At 38.8% G+C, this 22530-nt stretch overlaps 1 protein-coding gene and 1 pseudogene across 6 annotated transcripts in view; both read left to right on the top strand.

Moving 5' to 3' along the window:
* Positions 1 to 22530, top strand: part of TXNDC16 (thioredoxin domain containing 16) — a 107099-nt gene that overhangs the window by 38946 nt on the left and 45623 nt on the right. For all 6 annotated transcript variants that reach the window (XM_059373208.1, XM_059373207.1, XM_059373205.1 and 3 more), the window contains 3 exons: positions 6058 to 6179; positions 11689 to 11779; positions 15754 to 15904. In XM_059373208.1, the coding sequence (XP_059229191.1) occupies positions 6058 to 6179; positions 11689 to 11779; positions 15754 to 15904 (364 nt within the window). The remainder of the gene's footprint in view (positions 1 to 6057; positions 6180 to 11688; positions 11780 to 15753; positions 15905 to 22530) is intronic.
* On the top strand, positions 1630 to 3171 carry LOC132029188 (leucine-rich repeat transmembrane neuronal protein 1-like; annotated as a pseudogene).

Here is a 22530-nt window from a genome sequence, read left to right as displayed (position 1 = left end):
TATATGACAAAAATAATAAGACCAGTATTTGTGAATTTGTTATTACTTGTACTCTCCATTTATATTTCAGAGGTGGCTTTTGTTTGATATTTTAACTGTATTAGTTTAGAAAATGCTTAAATAAGTATTTTAGGATATTTCATTTTGTACATGGATCTGCCCAGTCACAATGTAATTAATTTAGATAAAAGTAATTTGTTCTCTCTCTGTGTTGTTTTTCCTCCTTCCCTTCCCCCCATTTTTTTCTTTCTTCTTTAAAAAAAATTTTTTTTTTTGTCATAGGGATTTGGTATGGCAAAATAGAAGGTAATACTTCCTTTTTTAGTGGGTTTTTTTTTTCTCTAGCAATAATGACAGAAACATAATGTAAAAATAGTCTTTTTTTCTGAATAAAAGGCTGAATGGCCTGCTGCTCCAAAAGCAGGTTCAAGTTGACTTCAGTTTCGTTTCTTTTTCTTTTTCTCTTTTTTTTCTTCCTTCCTTCCTTCCTTCCTTCCTTCCTTCCTTCCTTCCTTCCTTCTTTCCTTCCTTCCTTCCTTCTTCTCCCTCTCTCTCCCTATCCTTCTTTCTCTTTTTTTGACACCCATTCAGTTCTGGGCCATATTCTAATGGTTGTGATAGGACAGTCTCAGGAAAAGCATGCCAAGGTAAAGGAAGACCTTTCTGGGACAGGAAGAGCTTCCAGGTCAGAACTGCTTTAAGCTAGTTCACCCCACCAATAAATAAGAAAATGCCAAGACAGACTTTTCCCTTTTACCCATTTCTCTCAGTATTTCTTTACTTTGTGAATTGAGTAAAGGAGCACAAGCTTGTGAATGGATCCTTGAGATCTTTAGATATCCCCATATTCTACAAATTGACATTAAAAATGTTTTAAAGTTAGGAAGCCACTGGGAACAATCACGGAGATCATTAGATTGTGAATGTCATTAGTTTTGGTTATTATTACCTCACAGATAATGACTACTTAATGAGCTTTGGGACTTTAGGCAAGGTAACCTCTCTAAGCCCCATGACCTTATCTATAAAATGGAGTTAATGATAGTACTAATCTCAGATGGTTGCTATGAAAATTAAGCAAGACTGAGTGCATTTCTGAGTGTTTTTAGTGATAACCCTCAAAATCTGGGTCTGACTGGCTTAAGCAGAAAAGGATTTGGAGTGGATATAGGAAATCTCAGGCTCGCTAGAAGGGCTGGAGAAATGGACTCAGAGTTAATACGGTTCTAAATTATAGTCAAAAACATGACCCACAACTAGTCTGGGTGTGACTGATGCAATAGTGCTGAGTGTCACTGATACTGTTGTTAGTCCGAGTTTTAAAGCTGACTATTGCTCTACTGCTTCTTGAAATAATTCTGTTCTATCCCTTATTCTTTACATCATTGGCTCCTGATCCAGAATGTCAGGCAAGTGATTCTGGGTCATATGGCCATGCCTTGCAGCAGGGAGCCTAGAAGAGCAAATTTATGATTATTATTAGCTTTTGTTGGGGGGATTTGGGCTCTGCCCACCGTGAAGACATAGAAAATAGAAATCCCCAAAGCAAAAAAGAGTTTAGAGCTGGGAAGTCCCCAAACTGATAAAATTTCCACTACCATAGTATGAATACTTCATACTATGCCTGACATGAGGTAGGTGCCTCCCTTATGTTGGCTTTGTTAATTTATATTTGCCAGTTTTTTTTTTTTTTTGAGAAACAAAAAAGGGAGATTTGTATTCCCAGATAAGATTTTTGAAGCAAATGGATTAAAGCTGCTAAAGCAGTAAAGATAAATGGGCAGATGTAATTTCCAAGTCTAGAATTACATGGTAGTCCAATTAAGTTCACGAGATGTCCTCTCCCTTTGGATTGAAATATTTCAAGGGTAATTTTGGACAGGTAGCCAAAATGTATAAGCAGCAAACAACCCAGATTGCCACCGAGACTCCCCTGACATTCATTAGTTGCTTCCCTTTTCACCTAGTTTCCCATTTATGAGTGGACAATACTAAACATAGTTTAGAAAGTTCTGGCCTCAGTGTCAGAAGATCTGGGTTTGCATCTCCGCTCTACCGGTGACCACCACTATGATCCGGACAGATTACATAATCCCTCAGGTTGTTTCATGTGTGTATAATACAGAATACTTAGATTGGATACAATTAGCTGGAGTCTGGCATGCAGCTCTTTTGCTGACTTGTTCAAGTTCACCTAGCTGCACATGGAACACAATGACTTGGTCAAGTTGAACTTCACCCACTTTCCACGCCTCATCTTCTGGCACTCCCTCTGCCTGAAGAGGGACAAGGTGGCCATCATGGTTAGCTCGCTGGACTAGGTTTAGAACCTGGAGAAAAGGACCTGTTGGGCAGTAAGATCAAGTACATGGAGCATGTGTTTGAGATCCTGCTGCACCTGCAGACCCTGCAACTGGACTCCAGCTGCCTCACGTACATTGAGCCCTGGATCCTCAACTCTTGGAAATCATTGATGAGCATCATCCTGGCCAGGAACATATGGGACTGTGGATGCATTGTGTGTGGCCTGGCCTCGTGGCTCCACAGCTTCCAGGGGCACTGCGATGACAACTCCCAGTGTGCCAGCCCAGATTACACACAGGGCAAAGACATCCTAGATGCTGTGGACACCTTTCACCTGTGTGAAGATAGGGCCAAGTCCACTGTTGGTCTTCTGCTCTCAACCATCCCAACAACAGTGACCTGGAGCTCCCGGCTAGTCCAGCCACCGTGCTTGCTGATGGCAGGGAGGGGCAGCTCGGTGGCACACACGAGCCAGCTGCTGTGGCTCTCCCCAGCAGTGAGCATGCTGAGAACACGATGAAGATCCACAGGGTGGTCACAGGCACCGTGGCCCTCATCTTCTGCCTCATCTTGGTCCTGGTGCTCTCTTTCTCCTAGAAGTGTTTCCTCCCCAGCCTTGGACAACTCAGACAGTGCTTTGTCATGCAGTGCAGGAAGCAAAACCAGAAACAGACCATGCATCAGATGGCTGCCATGTCTTCCCAGGAATACTACATTGATTACAAACTGAATCACATGGAGAGAGCCCTGGTGGTCATGCCAGGTGTGATTGTCCCAGTGGATCTCAATCTATATGCTATCAAACAGGTCTGGGTGGCTGGGTCGACCTGCCAGCACCAGGGTGGGGTCTCCTTGTCTGTGCTCTGATACGCTCCTTGACTGAAACTGTAGGGGGATATTTCAACAGCAAGGTCTGTCCATATTAAGGAACCTGAGAGTGTAAAAAGGTACCAATCATTGATTTTTAAATTTTTTTGTAAGTGAAAATGTTTAAAATAACATTTATAGTTTTTGCCAAAAGAATATTTATATAGTACCCTTGAGGGTTTACGTGAAAATATGAAAATATCTAGCAAATAGTACTTCTCAGTAAATATATCTTTTAAAAACGAAACAAGAAGTATACCTGGGTGGCTCAGTCGGTTAAGCCACCTGATCATGATCACGTCATGATCCTGGAGTCCCAGGATCGAGCCCTGCATCAGGCTCCTTGCTCCTTGCTCTTTGAAATAATTCTTATTCTTTACATCACTGGCTCCTGATCCAGAATGTCAGGCAAGTGATTCTGGGTCATATGGCCATGCCTTGCAGCAGGGAGCCTAGAAGAGCAAATTTATGATATTATTAGCTTTTGTGGGGATTTGGGCTCTGCCCACTGTGAAGACATAGAAAGCAGAAATCCCCCAAGTAAAAGAGAGTTTAGAGCTAGTCAGTCTCCAAACTGATAAAATTGCCACTACTATGGAATGCTTCATACTATGCCTGACATGACGTAGGTATCCCCATAGGCACCTACTTCTCCTTCTGCCCCTCCCCTTGCATGCTGGCCCTGTCGCTTGCTCTCTTTTTTTTTTTTGCCTCTGACAAATAATTAAATAAAATCTTAAAAAAAAAAAAGCCCTGGGAATTAAAGAAATTTAAGTTTTACATTTTTTTTTTTTAAATGAAGAGATCTAGGATGTATAGGTAAATATGTAAGCCACTGTAATTTAGGGCACCTATTTCAGGGTATCCATGAAGTCATTATAGTTTTATAATAATATTAAGACATTATTTGCCTTTTTCACTTTCATTCTATTATGAATTCAGTTTCTGAAAGCTATATGGTGTGTTGTGTGATGTCACAACAGATTGAAGAAGCAGATATGAGAATACAGCTGACTTTTATTTAGCCCAAATATTAGAGATTTGCAAAAATATAAAATGATGCACAATTTTTTTTGTTTTAAAAATTGTTATTTTTAATAGATTATTACTATGCAATGGTGTTTATTATTATTTTTAAAAGAATTAACAAATATTTTTAAATTGCTGTCTTAATTTCTATTTTGTTAACTACATATAGATGTAACCTACATAAACCAAAGCTCTTTGAGGAACTCAGTGATTTTTTAAAGGTACAAAAGGATCCAGAGGCTGGAAACTTTGAAAACTGGTATATTCTCAGACAGTGCCATGCTTTCCATAAGAGGAGACTCTGGTGGACTAATTTATTGGAGACAGTTTGCTTATTTAAGTATATGGACTTGGAACAGTTTTTAAAAATCCTTAAAGTTTAGCCTAACACACACACACACACACGTGTATGTGGGGGATTAAGTGGAATGAGTCGTTAGGGATAAATAATTTATATAGAAGTAGAAAATTTAAGGCGTGCCTGGGTGGCTCAGTCGGTTAAGCGGCTGCCTTCGGCTAAGGTCATGATCCCAGGATCCTGGGATCAAGCCCCATATCTGGCTCCCTGCTCAGTGGGGAACCTGCTTCTCCTTCTCCCTCTGCCCTTCCACTCCACTCATGCTCTGTCTCTCACTTTTCTTCTCTCTCAAATAAATAAATAAAATCTTTTAATTAAAAAAAAAAGTAGAAAATTTAAAAAGAAAATTCTTTTGGATGAAGAAATACGATTACTTAGTCTGATCTATATATTGAAAAGATGATTGGGAAGAATTTGGTCAAGTGGAAAAATTACTGAGTTAGGAATGAAGAGACATCTTTTATGTTCTGTTCCTGGCTCCTCAATTCTGTAAATGCATTTTTGAATGAGTAAGCTCTTCTGTTTTGGATGTGAATTTCTTCAGATGAATGGGAATAAATAATTCCCACCCTGCTTTTTCTTTCATTTATACAACAAATGTTTATTGATTCCTTAGAGTGTACTAGGGTCTATTCTAAGTTATTATTGTTATAGTGATTAAAATATGCAAGGCCCTCATTCAGGAAGGTAACAGTTTAATAAGAGACTCGGGGATAAACAAGCAAATACATATATAAGCAATTATAAATTGTGGTTAAGTACTACAAAGGATCAAATAGTGTGAAATTAAAGAGAAAAATGCTACAGACCTAATTACATAGGACCAACAGGGTAGGTTTCTCTGAGGCAGTGATGTTTAAACTGAGACCAGATATATAAGAAGGAGCAGAGGGAATAGTTTTCAGCAAAGAGAACTGTCTGCATAAAGGCCTTGAGGTGTGCCTAAAGTATGGTAGACATGAGGAATGGTAAACACAATGGAGCTGGAGAAGTAGGTTATGCTCAGCGGGGAACATATAAGAGCCTTATATGCTGTGGGAAAAAGCCTTCAGTTTAGAGTGTAAAGAGTTCAAATATGTTAAGGCTGAGATGTGTAAGGGATTATTGGGCCAGTATAAGATGTTAGTGCATACAACTTACATACATTAAGGTAGTTGTGTTGGAGGAGTACCATTTCTCACAACTATTCCTGGTTGATGTTCTCAGGTATAGATAAATGATTCCAGGGTCCTTGCATTGAGCCCTATGTTGGGCTCCCTACACAGCAGCGAGTCTGCCTCTCCTTTTCCCTCTGTCTCTCTCCCTGCTTGTGCTCGAACATTCTCTTCCTCTCTTTCAAATAAATAAAATCTTTAAAAAAAAATGCTTAAGTTCTTACTGCTGATAATTTGTTCAAAAGAGTTAAGTTTCTTTTTTGGTTAGGTTCTTTAACTTACTGAAAACGTGTTAAATAACCACATATCAGGTTCTTCTACTCATTGTATCTCTGTTTATTTCAGTGCTCTTCTTTTTAATGAAGTAAAATATATTTCTACTCTGGAAGACCTTCAGAACATAGAAAGTGCTCTGAAAGGAAAAGCCAGCATTGCATTCTCCTACGTAAGAGCCATTGGAACACCAGGTATTTAACTTTTCTCTTAATCTTTTTTTGTGCCTCTGCACTTGTCTGAATGTGTTGAAGGACTTAAAATAGGATCCTTACCATTAAGTCTTCTTTCTTTAAGCAAGCAGCATAGTAATGTGATTGAACAAAAACGCTGGAGCCAGATTGTCTAGTTAGATGCTCTGCCCCCATGACTTACACTGTGACTTGCACAACGTAAATTGAGTTTCCTAATCAGTAAAAAGTAAGGTGGTGAAAATAATTATGCCTACCCCTTAGTGTTATTGTGAGGACCAAATGAATTCAAGTAATTAAGATACTTCCTGACATGTAATGGTGTCCTATAAGTGTTAGTTACTATGTTTATTTCCTTATGGTCCTCCTGGTACCTGGTATAGTATTTTACTATATTCAATAATACTGACTGAATGGCTTTCTGTTTTATTTTAACATTTGCTGTTGATGACTTTTTCCTGACTTAAAGAATATGTAATTTTGACAGCATCACCATGAGCTGTAAAATGCAAAATTATGTAATTTTGTAGTCAAGTTTATAAACATCTTAAGAACAAATTATTATTATGCTTTCAAGACTTTGATTTATTAATGGTTTTAACTTGATCATGTTAATATAAAATGTTAAAGACACTTTACAAATGGAAATGCTGGGGTGCCTGGGTGGCTCAGTGGGTTAAAGCCTCTGTCTTGGGCTCAGGTCATGGTCCCAGGGTCCTGGGATTAAGCCCCGCATTGGGCTCTCTGCTCAGCAGGGAGTTTGCTTCCCTTCCTCTCTCTCTGCCTGCCTCACTGCCTACTTGTGATCTCTGTCAAATAAATAAGTAAAATCTATAAAAAGAAAAGGAAATGCTCCATGAAATAAAATCACAATTTTTATAAACATAAAACTTGATAGCTACATAGCATGCCACTGAGTTTAATATACTTGTAATAATATACTATTATTTTGTCTAGTTAGCCTGTTTTTGTTTACAGGGCTCTCAGGTTTACTGTCCATAGTTTATAATTGTCATCAATGAGAAAGATGAGCTAGAGAGGGTTTATGTTGCTACAGTGGAACCAGAATTTTCTGATTTGTATTTTAACAGGATCATCCTGACTTCTATGTTTGGAATAGACTGGAAGGAGGAATAGTAGAATAAGGAAGGAAAGTTAGGAGGTTATTGTAGTAAGTCAGGTGAGAGATGTTGGTGGGTGGTTTGGATCAGGGTGTTAGCAGTGGAGGTGGCAGTAAATTTGAACTCTAGCAGTATTTTGGCTGTATGAATTTGCTGATGTATTAGATGTGGAGTGAGAGAGAAATAGCAGAGACCAGGTGGCTCTGAGGTTTTAGCTTGAGTTACTCGAAAGGTGAAATTGCTAATAAGTGAAGTAGGGAAGATTGAAAATAGACATTTTTGGACATCCTACTTGTGAAATACCATCTAGACATCCAAAGAGAGATATCAGCAAGGTAGTTGGATGCTACTAGTCCACGTTTGATGGTGGAGATACAGACTAGCACTATAAATTTGGGAGATAAAACCGTGAGACCAGAAGAGATCACAAAGTGAATGATGCTAGATGAGAAAGAGAAGAAGATTGAACTGTTAAGATCCGTTAACATTTACAGGTCACTGAAGTGAGAGGTAAACAATAAAGAGACAGAAGGAATGGACTCTGTGGTAGGAATGTCCTGTAAGCAAATCGAAGATAGGGTTTTAAGGAAGAGATAGGAACAGTTGTGTCAAATGATGCTGAAAAATTAATTAAGATAAGAACTGCCAATTAACCTAATTATGCTTAGCACTGTGGGATTTGTTGGTGACCTTGGCAAGCGCAGTTTCTATAAAGTGGTAGGGTAAATGCCTAATGGGGTACAAGAGAATAGGTAGAGAGCAACTGGAGGCTGTGAATATGGAGACTCATTAGAGAAATTTTGCTGTTAAGGGAAGGAGGAAAATGGGGCAGTGGCTGCAAGAGGATGTGGGTGAAGTGAAGAATTTCTTAAGCATATTTGTATGTTGACAAGAAAGATCCAGTAGAAATCAGAAACTACAGATTGGAGGACAAAACAGGGAGAATTACTGGAATAACATCTTCGAGTCAACAAGAGGGGACAAAAATCTAATGAACGAGGGGAAGTGTGGTTCTTTGGTGGAAGCACAGAAAATTCATCTATGGTGAAAGGAGGGAAGACATAGACTATGGGCATCAATTTTGTTAAGCGGGTGGATAAACATGCTTCAGGAAGTTCTTTTGTTTTTGCTTTTACAACTAGCTATGTTTTTCTCAGTGAAATAAAAATGATGATTTCGTCAGGTAGTTTGAGGAGAAAAGACATGAAATAGTTGTTTTAGAAGGCCTGAAAATAAAGAATGGTTGGGGCCTCTGGGATGGCTCAGTCCAATTAAGTGTCTGACTCTTGGTTTCAGTTCAGGGCATGATCTCAGGGTCCTGAGATCAAGCTCCGTGTGGGGGCTCTGCACTCAGTGGGGAATCTGCTTAAGATTCTTCTCTCCCTCCCCCCACTTCCTGCTGCCTGTGCTCTCTCTCTCTCTCAAATAAATAAATCTTAAAAAAAAAAAAAATGTTTGCCAGACAGCAATAATAGTTGGTATCAGTAATTTAAAGTGAGCCCATGAGGCACCCGGATGGTCCAGTAGGTTAAGTGTTGGACTCTTGATTTCGGCTCAGGTCATGATCTCAGGGTTGTGGGACCATGCCTTGCATAACCAAGGAGTCTGCTTAAGATCTTCTCCCTCTGCCCCTTTTCCTGCTCACGTGCTCTCTCTCTCAAATAAATAAATAAACAATAAAGTAAGATCATTAGTGTGGTGATGCTAACAGGTTTTTGTTTTTGTTTTTCCCTCCATCCATGTTTATTTTTATGGGTGTAAGTACAGAATAAGCAGTGTATCTGATTTAATCTGGATTATATTTTAGCCAGACAGGTAGGTGAGTGATTATGAAGACTGACCATGGAATGTAAGCTGGGAAGCTTAAGAGGGAAAAAAAAAACCCCTGAAGGAGTGGAAGATGGTGAAAATGATAGGAATGTAGTTCTTAGAGGATTATGTGCTAGACAGAGTGACCTGAAGATGGAAAGGGGGTGTGTGTTTATGAAAGGAAGGGGTTGAGGGTATGCTAGATATTGAGATTTTGGAGGGCTTTGAGATTGATAATTACAAGTCCTGGTGTGGGACGATAGCAGCGAGTGGCTAAGGTAGACTTGAAGAGAGATCACTGGATCCCTAGAGAGGACCAAAGACTGAGAGGCTAGGCTTTGCAAGTATCATCTATGAGGATAATGAAACCACCAAGGATTATGAGAGAATAATATTAGAATGACAATGTGACAGAAGCTAAATTTTTTTGTGGCATGAGGGGTTTGTTTCTGGCTGGGGTGGTAGATGACTTCAAGGCAGAATGGTGAGTGGAATACTCTGATGAACTCCTCATGTGGTAGGAGATTGGGGGGTGGGGGAGATGACTGCCTAGAAATGGCAGTGAGGAGAAAAGGGGAAATCAAATGAAATGGAAAGGAAGAAATGCTTCAAGTAAATAGAGAAAATTTCCCAGAACTGAAGGATTTGACCTTCCAGATTGGAAGGGCTCACTGAATCCCAGGATAATGGGTGAATGTAAAACATCTCATTTTGCAGTTTCAGAATGTTGGGAACAAATACTGTTCTAAAAGCTTCCAGAAAGAAAGAGTATACAGTTAAAGCATCAAGAATCAGAATTGCATTGGACTTCTCAGTTGCAGTCCTAGAAACCCAAGAAAATGGAGCAATGTTTTCAGAATTCTCAGGGGAAATGACTTGAACATAGAATTCAATATGCAGACAACTGTAGTTAGTTACAATATAAAATGAAGACATTTTTATAAGCATAAGGTCACAAAACATGTGTATTTCATATATCCTCTCACAAGCACAAGGTGCTAGAGAATGGGAGCGAGGGAGCAAATCAGTCAGGAGGATGTGGATAATAGGCCAAAGGACCCAGCACAAGAGACAGAGTAAGAGAATCCCCAGGATGATGGTGAAGTGAGTAGTGAGTTCCCAGGATAGAAGCTGTGTAGCAGGCCCAGTCGCAGGCACTGCAGTGAATCTGTGGGCTCTGCAGAAGTGTCTCCAAGAAGAGGGAACTGCTCAGGTGCCCGATCTATTTGAAGTATTGAGAGCATTCGCCAGCAGTGGAAGAATTTAGCAATAGAAATAAATTTAAATAGCTAGTGCAGAAGTTGCTCGGAAAAGGAGAAATGTTCATTTGGCACTCTGTGACTCACTTGTAAATAGTATTTGCTGAGTTATGACAATGTAAATGCAGATAATTAAGCTAATAAAAATTAGAACTATATTGGGATCATTGAGGGGATAGAAGTGTATATGTGGGGTGAGGTTTTGGGAAAGAGCTAAGTTATCACCTGCCATAGTGGGAAGTCAATAAATAGTAATGATAACACTTAAAAAATCAAGAGATAAGAGTTGGAGGTAAATACCAAAAGAAACAATAAAGGAATTGAAAGTAGCTGTCCCTTGGGAATTGGAAATGGGGTGGAGGGTGGGGGATAAATTGTTGTTTTTCTTAATATGTTTTAGAGAATTGCTTCTTTTTATTTATTTATTTATTAGAAATATTTTATTTATTTATTTGACAGAAAGAGAGAGAGCGCATGCACAAGTCAGCAGAGCATCAGGCAGAGGGAGACGGAAAAGCAGGCCCCCAGCTGAGCAGAGAGCCTGATGCAGGGTTTGATCCCTGGACTCTGGGATAATGACCTGAGCCAAAGGCAGACGCTTAACCAGCTGAGCTACCCAGGCACCCAGAATTGCCTTTTTTTTTTTTTTTCTAAATTTATTTATTTATTTATTTGACAGAGAGAGACCACAAGCAGGCAGAGAGGCAGGCAGAGAGAGAGAAGGAAGCAGGCTCCCCGCTGAGCAGAGAGCCCGATGCGGGGCTCGATCCCAGGACCCTGAGATCATGACCTGAGCCGAAGGCAGAGGCTTTAACCCACTGAGCCACCCAGGGGCCCCTGAATTGCTTTTTTTTAAACTATATATAAGAATAAGTTTGAAATGTGTAAGCCTGATGATTCACAGAACCCTACCCCAGGGCAAATAATACATTATATGTTAATAAAAATCATTTAAAAAAGAATAACTTTGATTAAAAGAAAACCAAGCCAGAAACAATAAGTAGGCATATACATATGTAAAATATAACATGTAAAAATTGGATGGTGGATGCATAGTCTTCCCCCTACTATGAGGAGGAAACTGTCACAGATTTGTCATAGGTTATATTCTCAAGTATAACTCATTTCTATTTCCTATTAACTCTTCTCTTTCCTTGAATATAATAGACTTTTCATAATTTCTTTAACTGCCTGCATTTTCTCAACTGGGATTCCTACAAGGAATTTTTCTTCATAATAGAGCTTCAAAGGGTGTAGGACAGTACTCAGAGAGTCACACAAACTAACTTCTTATGTCTCCCAACTCTCTTATCTTTTCTTCAGAACACAGAGCAGTCATGGAAGCTGCTTTTGTATATGGGACTACATACCAGTTTGTTCTAACCACAGAAACTGCCCTTTTGGAAAGTATTGGGTATGTACAAGAGGGATATGTCAACAATTTTATGTTTGCTTCTTTCCCATTACTTACTCAGCATCTCCATCAGAGTTTATATCATGGGCTTACCCGAGAGGAATTGTAAGCAGATGGGAATATATAAATGAAACTGCAAATCTCCTTCATTGTTACTGTCTTCCATTGTATAGTCTGAAAATGAATTTAAATATACAGAGGTGATATTAGGCTAAGGTGAACAAAGACACTATGGATAAGCCACAATATGTGATCCCATGAGTGGCCAAGCATATTTTAGGAATAGATCTCCCACAGTGATCCCATAGGTTATAAAATAACAGCTTTCATAACTAAACTCCAGAATTTTTTTCTGAGAGTTCTTTAAGTTACTTTGTCAGAAGAGTCTTTTTTTTTTAAGATTTTATTTATTTATTGGACAGACAGAGATCACAAGTAGGCAGAGAGGCAGGCAGAGAGGAGGAAGCAGGCTCCCCGCTGAGCAGAGAGTCCGATGTGGGGCTCGATCCCAGGACCCTGAGATCAGGACATGAGCAGAAGGCAGAGGCTTTAACCCACTGAGCCACCCAGGTGCCCCTGTCAGAATAGTCTTAAATATATTTAAGTACAGTTTTTGAGCATAATTTTTTAAATGTTTATTTTTCTTGTCTAGTTTCTAGCTTACAATTTTAGGTAGAGGCCTTCTTTTGACTTTTTGCCTGGGCAACCTAGGGTTGACATTTCTTTCCTTTGATAATTATAGACACAGGGAATAGCCAGTGTATTTTAAAGATTTTTCCTCAAAATGCTCTTCAGGAAAATTAATAGGAAGCAAGGCAAAATGGTGATCATGTGACCTTTTTATACCATGCAAGGGTTTTTGTTTTTGTTTTGGTTTTTAGTTTTATTTTTATTTTTCAGAGGATGAGAGAAGCACAAGCAGGGGAAGAGACAGGCACAGGGAGAAGCAGACTCCCTGTTGGTAGGAGCCTGATGTGGGATCGATCCCAGGACCCTGAAATCATGACCTGAGCCGAATGCAGACCCTTAACCCATGTCCCAACAATGCAAGAGTTTTTAATTAGCTCTCCTGCTGACCTCTTGGAAAACAGTGACTATTTGATAAAACCACATGCAATTAATTAAGTCCCAGACATTTTACAACTCTGTAAATTTAGAGTTTAGTGCATAGAAGGCTGATTAGGTGAAATGATTTTTTGGAAGTGGCTAGGTGGGGAATAAGGTTGTAGAGAGAAGTTATGTTTTTACTGCACTGTACAACACTGGCCAGCATTTTCTCATTGGCCACCTTTTCTCACTTGTCTCTTCTGATTAGACTGTCATTCTGTGGACTCCTTCATTAATGAATTAAAGAAAACTTTGATGCATGATCACTGTCTATATACAGATTAATATTTTTAACCATTTGGGGACTTTTGCTGACAAAACCACCAAGCTTTGCTATAAGTCACTGAGTCTCAAGATAGGATAAGCAGTGGTTTAGCCAGCTGCTTTGCAACTCTCAGTGTTGACTGCCAGTTTCCATCCCAGAATGGGGGAAACCTGGTTGTTCTCATCTCATGGTGATTCTGTGACAGCCCTACAGTTTTGCTGCCAGTTAATTGTATATTTTTCTGTGTTCCTAGCTTATTCCTTTTCTGGTGATGAATAGTTGCAGATAAAGGTGACATGCTTAAAACACAGAAGATATAGGTCCTATCATTTATCTTATAAAATCTGTTCAGCAAGATATACCACATACATAGGATATTCTGATCTATGGCTAGACGTGATAATGGTCTGTAAGGATTTTTGCCTTCCCCTATTTTTAAAATGAGAATTTTAAAATATCCAGTTACTCTTTTTTTTTTTTTTGGTATACTTTTGAATATTTAATATATTGGAGATGTTTCAGTATTCATCTATTCATGGATAGCAAGATGATAAAGAGTCCAGCCTAGACCTGAAATGATAGGGAGGGACTTTGCCTTCAGAGTACTATAGTCCTATGGCATGACTTCTGGATGAAGTAGTTGGCTATGACTTTGGGTTGTCTCCTAATGGAGGAGAGGTGAATGCATTTTTTTCTTTCATTTGTTCATTCTTTTATTCAACAAATAGTTATTGAATACCGTCTATACACTAGGCACTATTCTAGTTGCTGGAGCTGTTAACACTGGGTAGGTCTAGTATATTAATCATTATATCATGTTGGGCCTGAATTTGTTTGAAGTTATATGTTGGTTAAGGAGGGTGTATAGGATAGGTAGTATAAGAGGTGGCATTCTATAGGAATACAAGTACGTTTTGTTTTCTCCCCACACTCCCCTCTTAAAGGGTCTGTGTATAGGCCAAGGATGTTAGCCCCTCACCCCATACATGTTATCATCAGTTAGATCAGAGGTGGTCACCTGATCTAGGGTCAACCAGACCACTGGCTTACCTTAGCAAATGAGATTCCCCTCTCTCAGGAACTTGGAATTGGACATGGAGAAATAGGATTATATAGTGTTTTGGCTCTCTTGCTCATAGGAATGTTTTGGCCATGTAGAAGTAAAGCAGCGAGGGTTGTCTTTATATATAAAGAGATATGAGAGCTGAAAAATATTAATGGCAAAATGAAGATCCCTTGAACTCCTGCTGTTCAGATCTATACATTTGTTCTCTGATTTAATTGCTTGAATTTTCCTTGTGTTCTGTGATATGTGCTTCTACACTTCCAGTAAGCCCCCTCTCCACCTTTTTGGTTTCTGTTACCTACAACCAATGATTTCTGATGAAATAACTTTCCAAAATTATTTTATTATTTCAGAGGTTATGATATGATGTTCAACCTCAACTGGGTCCTCCTGCTTTCAAAACTTAGCTTTTAATATATGTAACCATATGAGACCCTAAATAGTCCAAAGTTAAGTACTTTGAGTTTAAGAGTCAAAAATTAAGTACTTTAATTGGGTTTTAGCTATATCGTTTCTTTGTCTAAAGTACCCATTGTCTTATCTCGTTCGGGAAGTTCTATCTTTTTTACAAACCTCTTTTTCCTTTCCTTCTTTCTCCTCTCTGACTTGAGGCAGAATGAAATATTTCTTTGTTTCTCTTAGTACTTTGCATATTGTAGCACTTACAGACTACATTAGAAAAAACTGTATGTCCTTTATACTAAGCCCCTCAAGAATTTGAATCATCTTACTCATCTTAGTCTTTTGTATTTGGTATAGGGCCTAACACAGAATAGGCTTTATAGTCCTTGACTGATTGTTTCTTTAACCATTGAATCTATTAGAATTTAGTTTGTAATTAAATTTGAAATCAGTGAACCTCAGATCTCTGAGCATGTATCAAGAATTAAAATAACATTTAAAAAATAAAAATTTGCAGTATTTTGCCAAACCCTGCTAATGCCATATGGAGATTTTTTAAATGCTATTTTAATTTTGGCAAACTTTACTTACCCACTATGAGTTTATCTTTGAATTCTCTTATTGAAGGGATGCCAGAACTCAAATTATAAGCCATATTTGCTGAGTTTTGTAATATTTCAGATACTAACTCACAAACTCCCACAAACTGTCACATGGTTTCTATCTTAAGGCATGTTTTGGCTGAAGTTTATTCAAAACAGATTTGAGTTTAAATTAAACCTAGAAAATTTGTGTTACAAGGCTTTATTTAGCATAGCTCTAGAAAAGCAACTACATTCGAAGATAATCTCCTTGTCCTCAAGGTGACAGTCTTTTATTTTAAAAAAAAATTGTGTGGACCTGACTATAACCTAATTTAGAAGTTTAGGGAAAAAATTGCTAATACAACTCTAAAACTGTATCTTCCTTTTTGCTTAGGTCCATTTTATTTTGTTTTACTGTTTTAGATTTTTACTAAAACAGTAACTAAAACACATGAGACATAAAGATATTTGAACTATGTCTTTCTGAATAGTAGAAAGACAATACATTGAACTTCTTCAAATGAATCTGTCCCTAATTTTTTATTTGTAGCACTGAGGATATTAAAAATGCACATCTCTACTTTTTTCATTGTAAACAAGTCTTGGATTTGACTGAGCAATGTAGAAGAACACTGATGGAACCACCACTGACTACATTGAATATACATAGATTTATTAAGACAATGGAAGCTCCTCTTCTGGTATGTTTCATATTTTATTTTATTATTTTTTTAAAGATTTCATTTATCTGTTTTGAGAGAGAGAGAGCACGCATAAGCAGGGGGAGGGACAGAGGCAGAGGGAGAGAGAGAATCCAACCCAGACTCCATGCGGAGCACGGATCCCAATGCTAGGCTTGATCCCATGACCCTGAGATCATGATCTAAGCTGAAACCGGGAGCTGGTGGCTCAGCCAACAGACTCACCCAGGCGCCCTGTAGGTTTCTTATTTTAATATATTAGGTCATTCACATGTAAAATTTATTACAGTTATGCATTTTACTTAGATGAACTCTATCTTTTTCCCTTTCCTTAGACCTATTGCTTTCACTGAGGGGGATTTAGGAGTATTTGCTTATTAAAGGTAGAATAGAAGATACACTGTTCATGAGATGACATTTTAATGCCTGGAAATATTGTTGTATTGAAATCCAAATATAACCATGTGTAAGTGGAAATATTCTGTGGTAGTTTTAATGAACTGCGACCACTCCAAGAACACATACATACATATACATACACACTACATCTTCTATTGATGGACATCTAGGTTCTTTCCATAGTTTGGCTATTGTGGACTTTGCTGCTATAAACATTCGGGTGCACGTTTCCCTTTGGATCACTACATTCTTTAAATTCCTGGTTGACCCATGCATTCCTTAGTAGTAGGATGCTCTTTAGCCTCCATGTATTTGAGTTCTTTCCAACTTGCCTCTTGTGATTGATTTCTAGCTTCAGAGCACTGTGGTTTGAAAATCTGCAGGGAATGATCCCAATCTTTTGGTGCTGGTTGAGACTTGATTTGTGACCCAGGATGTGATCTATTCTGGAGAATGTTCCATGTGCACTAGAGAAGAATGTGTATTCTGTTGCTTTGGGATGGAATGTTCTGAATACATCTGTGATGTCCATCTGGTCCAGTGTGTCATTTAAGGCCTTTATTTCCTTGTTGATCTTTTGCTTAGATGATCTGTCCATTTCAGTGAGGGGGGGTGTTAAAGTCCCCTACTATTATTGCATTATTTTCTATGTGTTTCTTTGATTTTGTTATTAATTGGTTTATATAGTTGGTTGCTCCCATGTTAAGGGCATAGATATTTAAAATTGTTAGATCTTCTTGTTGGACAGACCCTTTAAGTATGATACAGTGTCCTTCCTCATCTCTTATTAGAGTCTTTGGCTTAAAATCTAATTTATCTGATATAAGGATTGCCACCCCAGCTTTCTTTTGATGTCCATTAGCATGGTAAATTGTTTTTCGCCTCCTCACTTTAAATCTGGAGGTGTCTTTGGGTCTAAAATGAGTTTCTTGTAGACAGCATATTGATGGGTTTTGCTTTTTATCCATTCTGATATGCTGTGTCTTTTGATGGGGCATTTAGCCCATTTACATTCAGGGTAACTATTGTGAAAGATAGGAAGTTAGTGCCACTGTATTGCCTGTAAGATGACTGTTACTGTATATTGTCTCTGTTCCTTTCTGGTCTATGTTACTTTTAGGTTCTCTCTTTGCATAGAGGACCCCTTTCAATATTTCCTGTAGGGCTGGTTGGGTGTTTGCAAATTCTTTTAGTTTTTGTTTGTCCTGGAAGCTTTTTATCTTTCCTTCTATTTTCAATGATAGCCTAGCTAGATATAGTATTCTTGGCTGCATATTTTTCTCATTTAGTGCTCTGAATATATCATGTCAGTTCTTTCTGGCCTGCCAGGTCTCTGTGAATAAATCTGCTGCCAATCTAATATTTCTACCATTGTATGTTATGGACTTCTTGTCCTGAGCTGCTTTCAGGATTTTCTCTTTGTTACCAAGACTTGTAAGTTTTACTATTAGATGACAGGGTGTGGACCTATTTTTATTGATTTTGAGGGGGATTCTCTGCACCTCCTGGATTTTGATGCTTGTTTTCTTTGTTGCATTAGGGAAATTCTCTACTATAATTCGCCCCAATATACCTTCTCCCCCCCTCTCTTTCTTCTTCTTCTTCCGGAATCCCAATTATTCTAATATTGTTTCATCTTATGGTATCACTTCTCTTTCAAATTCTCCCCTTGTGGTCCTGTAGTTGTTTGTCTCTCTTTTGCTCAGCTTCTTTATTCTCCGTTATTTGATCTTCTATATCACTAATTCTCTCTTCTTCCTCATTTATCCTGGCAGTAAGAGCCTCCAATTTTAATTGTACATCATTAATAGCTTTTAAAAATTTCAACTTGGTTAGAATTTAGTTCTTTTATTTCTCCAGAAGGGGATTTTATTTCTCCTGGAAGTTTTTCTCTAGTATCTTCCATGCCTTTTTCAAGCCCACCTAGCACCTTGAGAATCGTCGTTCTGAACTCTAGTTGTGACATATTACTAATGTCTGTATTGATTAGGTCCCTAGCCTTTAGTACTGCCCCTTGTTCTTTTTTTTTGTGGTGAGTTTTTCCACCTTGTCATTTTATCCAGATAAGAATATATGAATGAGAGAATAAAATACTAAAAGGGTGGCAAAGACCCCCAAAAAATTATGCTAACCAAATCAGAAGAGACCCAAAACCAGGGGGAGAAGTAAGGGGGATAAAAGAAATAGAAATTAAAAAAAAAAAAAAAAGAAAAAAGGAATTATATTCTAACTTTAGAGATATGTTTGTTTATTTATTTTAGACTGGTGAATAGAACAGAGCCACCCATTTGATTTTGGGTGTATTTTGGTCTCTTAGAAGAAACTACCTCCCAAAATTTTAAAGAAAGAGAAACTTATATATATACAAAAATCAGGGTAAACACGATGAAGGGGTAGAATATGCTATAAAGATGAAAATTTAAAAAAAACTCTAAGTTGGTATATTTTGATTTATTAGAAGAAATTATATCCCAAAATTTTAAAAAAACCTATATGTATTCAAAAAATAAAGTCCAATACAATGAAGGGATAAAATATGACTGTAATAATGAAGGTTTAAAAAGATGTTTTTTTAAAAGAAAGCTATTGTTAAGATAAACTAGTTTAAAAATGTTATAGGAGGAAAGAGAAAAGTTAAAAAATAGAATAAGAAAAAAAGTAAAATTAAAAACAATTTAACTTTTCAAGACTAAAGGATTATGGGGAAAAAAATCATGAATCCTATGCATTACTTTCTCCTAGCTCTGGAGTTCTGTTGTTCTGCTTGTTCGGTCAGCTTGGTCTTGGCTGGAGGTTCTTGCTGATCTTCTGCGGGGGGGGGGTGGGGGGGGTGGGGTGGGGTGGGGTGGGGGTGTCCTTTTGTAGTGATTATCAAATGTCTTTGCCCGAGGTGGAATTGCACTGCCCTTGCCAGGGGCCAGGCTAAGTAATATGTTCTGGTTCACTCTTGGGATCTTTTGTTCCCTGAACTTTTCCCTACAGCTCAAGTATTAAAATGGCGGCCTCCCAATTTCCAGCCCAGAGGAGCCGAGAGCTCAGGGCCCCACTCCTCAGTGTGCCCTCAAAGAAAAGCAGTTACTCCTGTCTTCCTGGTCTCCAGCTTTGCTCTGTGCTCACCCAGCCTGTGACTGAGCATTTCTGTCTCTGGCACACAGCTCCATTTGGAGTCTTCAAACCCAGCAGACTCCTGCCACACATTCCTGTGCCACTCCTCCTGGGGGGGTTCCTCTCTGGATCTGCCACTTGTGGAGTCCCTGCTCGAAGAGCAGTGGCTCGACTGTGCCGGGGTTCACGGTTTAAGGTAATCCCGAGCTGAGAGCTCACTCCTCGTCTCTGTCTCTGTAGTTGGCTTCCCTGCTCCAATACCTGCGAGCTCTGTTACACTCAGACACCTCCAATCTTTCTGTGACCCTACGGGAACTGAGACCACACTGTCCCCATGAGGGCTCTACTCTGCTTTGCCTCTGGAACGATGTCCCTTAGTGGAGCAAACTTCTAAAAGTTCTGATTTTGTGCTTTGCTGCTCCACTGCTTGCTGGGAGCCAGCCCCTCCCGCCGCGGTCTATCTTCCTGTTGCTTCGGATTCACTTCTCTGCATGTCCTACCTTTCAGAAAGTTGTCGATTTTCTGTTCCTAGAATTGCTGCTCTTCTTCTCTTCTATCTCTTGTTGAGTTTGTAGGTGTTCAGATGGTTTGTTAACTATCTAGCTGAACTCCTGGGACCTGATGTCATTTCAGTCTGCTACTCCTCTGCCATCTTGCCTCTCTGTCCACTTTATTTTTTAAAGATTCTACTTATTTGTCAGAGAGAGAGCACAAGCAGGGGAGAGGGGTAGAGAGAGAGAAGCAGGCTGCCCGTGAAGCAAGGAGCTCAATGCAGGACTGGATTTCAGGATCATGGGATCATGACTTGAGCCAAAGGCAGATCCTTAACCAACTGAGCCACCCAGGTATCCTGAATGAGCCATCTTTAAAGCAGACCTTTTGCCTCCTGTCCAAAGGCCCTGCTAATGCTACATGGATCAGAGATGAGCTTGCAAATATACAATCAAAATAAGCGATTCTTGTTATTTTAAGCCATTGGGTTTTGGAGTACTTTGCTACACACACACAGTGATAGATGGTCAGAAAACACTCTTTAGGTGATCTTATCTGTTTCTATAGCATTAACTATACTGAGTCTCCAATCCGAACTTTCAGGTTAAATTTTTCTTTGGATTTCCTGATCTATATAATTAACTACTAATTAGATGTATCTCTCCTTAAGCTTAGTATGCCCAACATCTATGTGTTGTCCTTGTCCACCATCTGTTCTTTCTCCATTATCCCTTAATTTACTATCAAGTCATTCATAGCAGAAACCTGGGAAATCATTCTCAAATCCTGCATCTCCCCACATCTAATTTTACATCTTAAATATCTTTTGAATTCTTTATTCTAACAGCCAATGCCTTAATTGAGGTTTTCACCATCTCTCATGTTCTATTTTAGTAAAGTAACTGATGTGGTCTCTATACCTCCCTTTTTTTCTCCCCACTCCTTTAAGTTCATACTTGCCTTTGCTGGTAGAGTAATATTTTTAAACACACATGTTAAAATATTTTGTACAATTTCTAAATGGTTTCAATTCATTTACAGAAGAAAGCCACACTTCCTTAGGAAGAGGTAATAGTTTTTAATGATTTGGCTCCTTGCCAGATCTCCACCCTTACTGCTTATTCCTCATTTTCAGTTTTTAATGTTGAATTACTGATTGTTCTCCAACTGTTTCTTCAGGTTGTTCTACCTATTTAGGCTTTGGTATAATTCAGTTCAATGTGATTGTAGGACGAGGTCCCCACTTTCTTGCTGCTCATTGGCTGGTGTTGCTCTTAGCTTCTACAGGCTGTTCACAGGTCCTAGCCACAGGGCCTTCTCAAAAAATTACAGCTTCTTCCATCAGAGCCAGCAGGACAATCCCACTGCATTGTGCCATGACAGTTTCTATAATGGAACCTAATCAAGGGAATGGCTATTTTAGGGACTGGGATTATGCAAGATTGGTGCACCAGGAATCAAGGGGACCATTTTGGAATTTGACCTATCATGGGTAAATATCAATTTTTCTCTAGAAACTTTTAGGATTAAAAAAAATCATCAATAATTGTAAAGCTTGCAAGAAGGGATCTTCCTGTATATCTACTTTTATCCACTATTTGGTTACTCAGTAGGCTCTTTCAGTCTGGCAATTCATGTTCCTTCAGTCATGGGAAACTTTTGTGTTTATTTCAGTGGCGATTTTTTCCCTTATTTTTTCTCCCTTCTCTCTTTCTGGGACTCCCATTTGGACATTGGACCTCTTGAACCAGTCTTCACCTTTATTACATTTTCTCCTATTTTCTATCTTTTGCTGTATGTACTTTCTGGCAGATTTGTTCAATTTTAATTTTTATTTCTTTATGGATGCAGTATCTTCCCATCACCTGGAGATTATCAGGGGTGGTTTTCTGAATCTGCTTCCTGAATAGTCTGTGCTATCTCCATGTTATCTGTTTTTCTCTTTGTTCTGGGTTCTATCTTTTATGTTAGAGGCTTCCCTCAGATGCATGTTACTCCTTGGATATCTGTTTGTGATTTAGAAGATGAACCTTAAAAGCTGATTGGAAGTTCTAGGGATGTACATGAGACTTGTTAATTGTGAATTCTATAGGGTGATTAGACCTGGGCTGCTTTTTGGAGAACCCTAATGTCAGTATCCTCAGGCTTTTTCTTGGGCTTAATGATTCTCAGAAAAGGATCTTCCCATCTTCTGCCCAGAGGACAGAAGTCTGGCCACTTTTATTCTGGGAAATGAGTGGGTAGGGAGTTGGGGGCATCTTAGCATTCGGTTACTTAATGCCCCCACTTTTGGCATGGCATTCACACTCTGAGATTTTCTGAAGTCACCCCCAGATTTCTTCTGGTGTGAGGGAGGAATAGTTGCCTAAACTCAATGGATTTGGAGGGGAATCTCAGTATCTAACTCCTCCAAAGCTTTTACTTGTATTCCTCCTTATTTCAGAGCCTTCCTGCTACTGCCCTCCAGTATTTCTCTCCTGGTTCCAGAGGCACCAGGCACTGAAAAACCCTGAGCAATTATAGGGATGCTGTACTTGATTGAATTGTTTCTTAGCTTTCTCTCTCCTGGCTTACTGTTTTGCTTTGTTAGATTCTCCTAAGTCAGTTATTATTCTGTTCTTCAGCTTCCA

This window comes from Mustela nigripes, chromosome 13 (genome assembly GCF_022355385.1).
Source record: "Mustela nigripes isolate SB6536 chromosome 13, MUSNIG.SB6536, whole genome shotgun sequence".
Classification (NCBI taxonomy): Eukaryota; Metazoa; Chordata; class Mammalia; order Carnivora; family Mustelidae; genus Mustela; species Mustela nigripes.
Note: the sequence above shows the minus strand (reverse complement) of the source record. Positions and strands in the feature narration are given on the sequence as shown.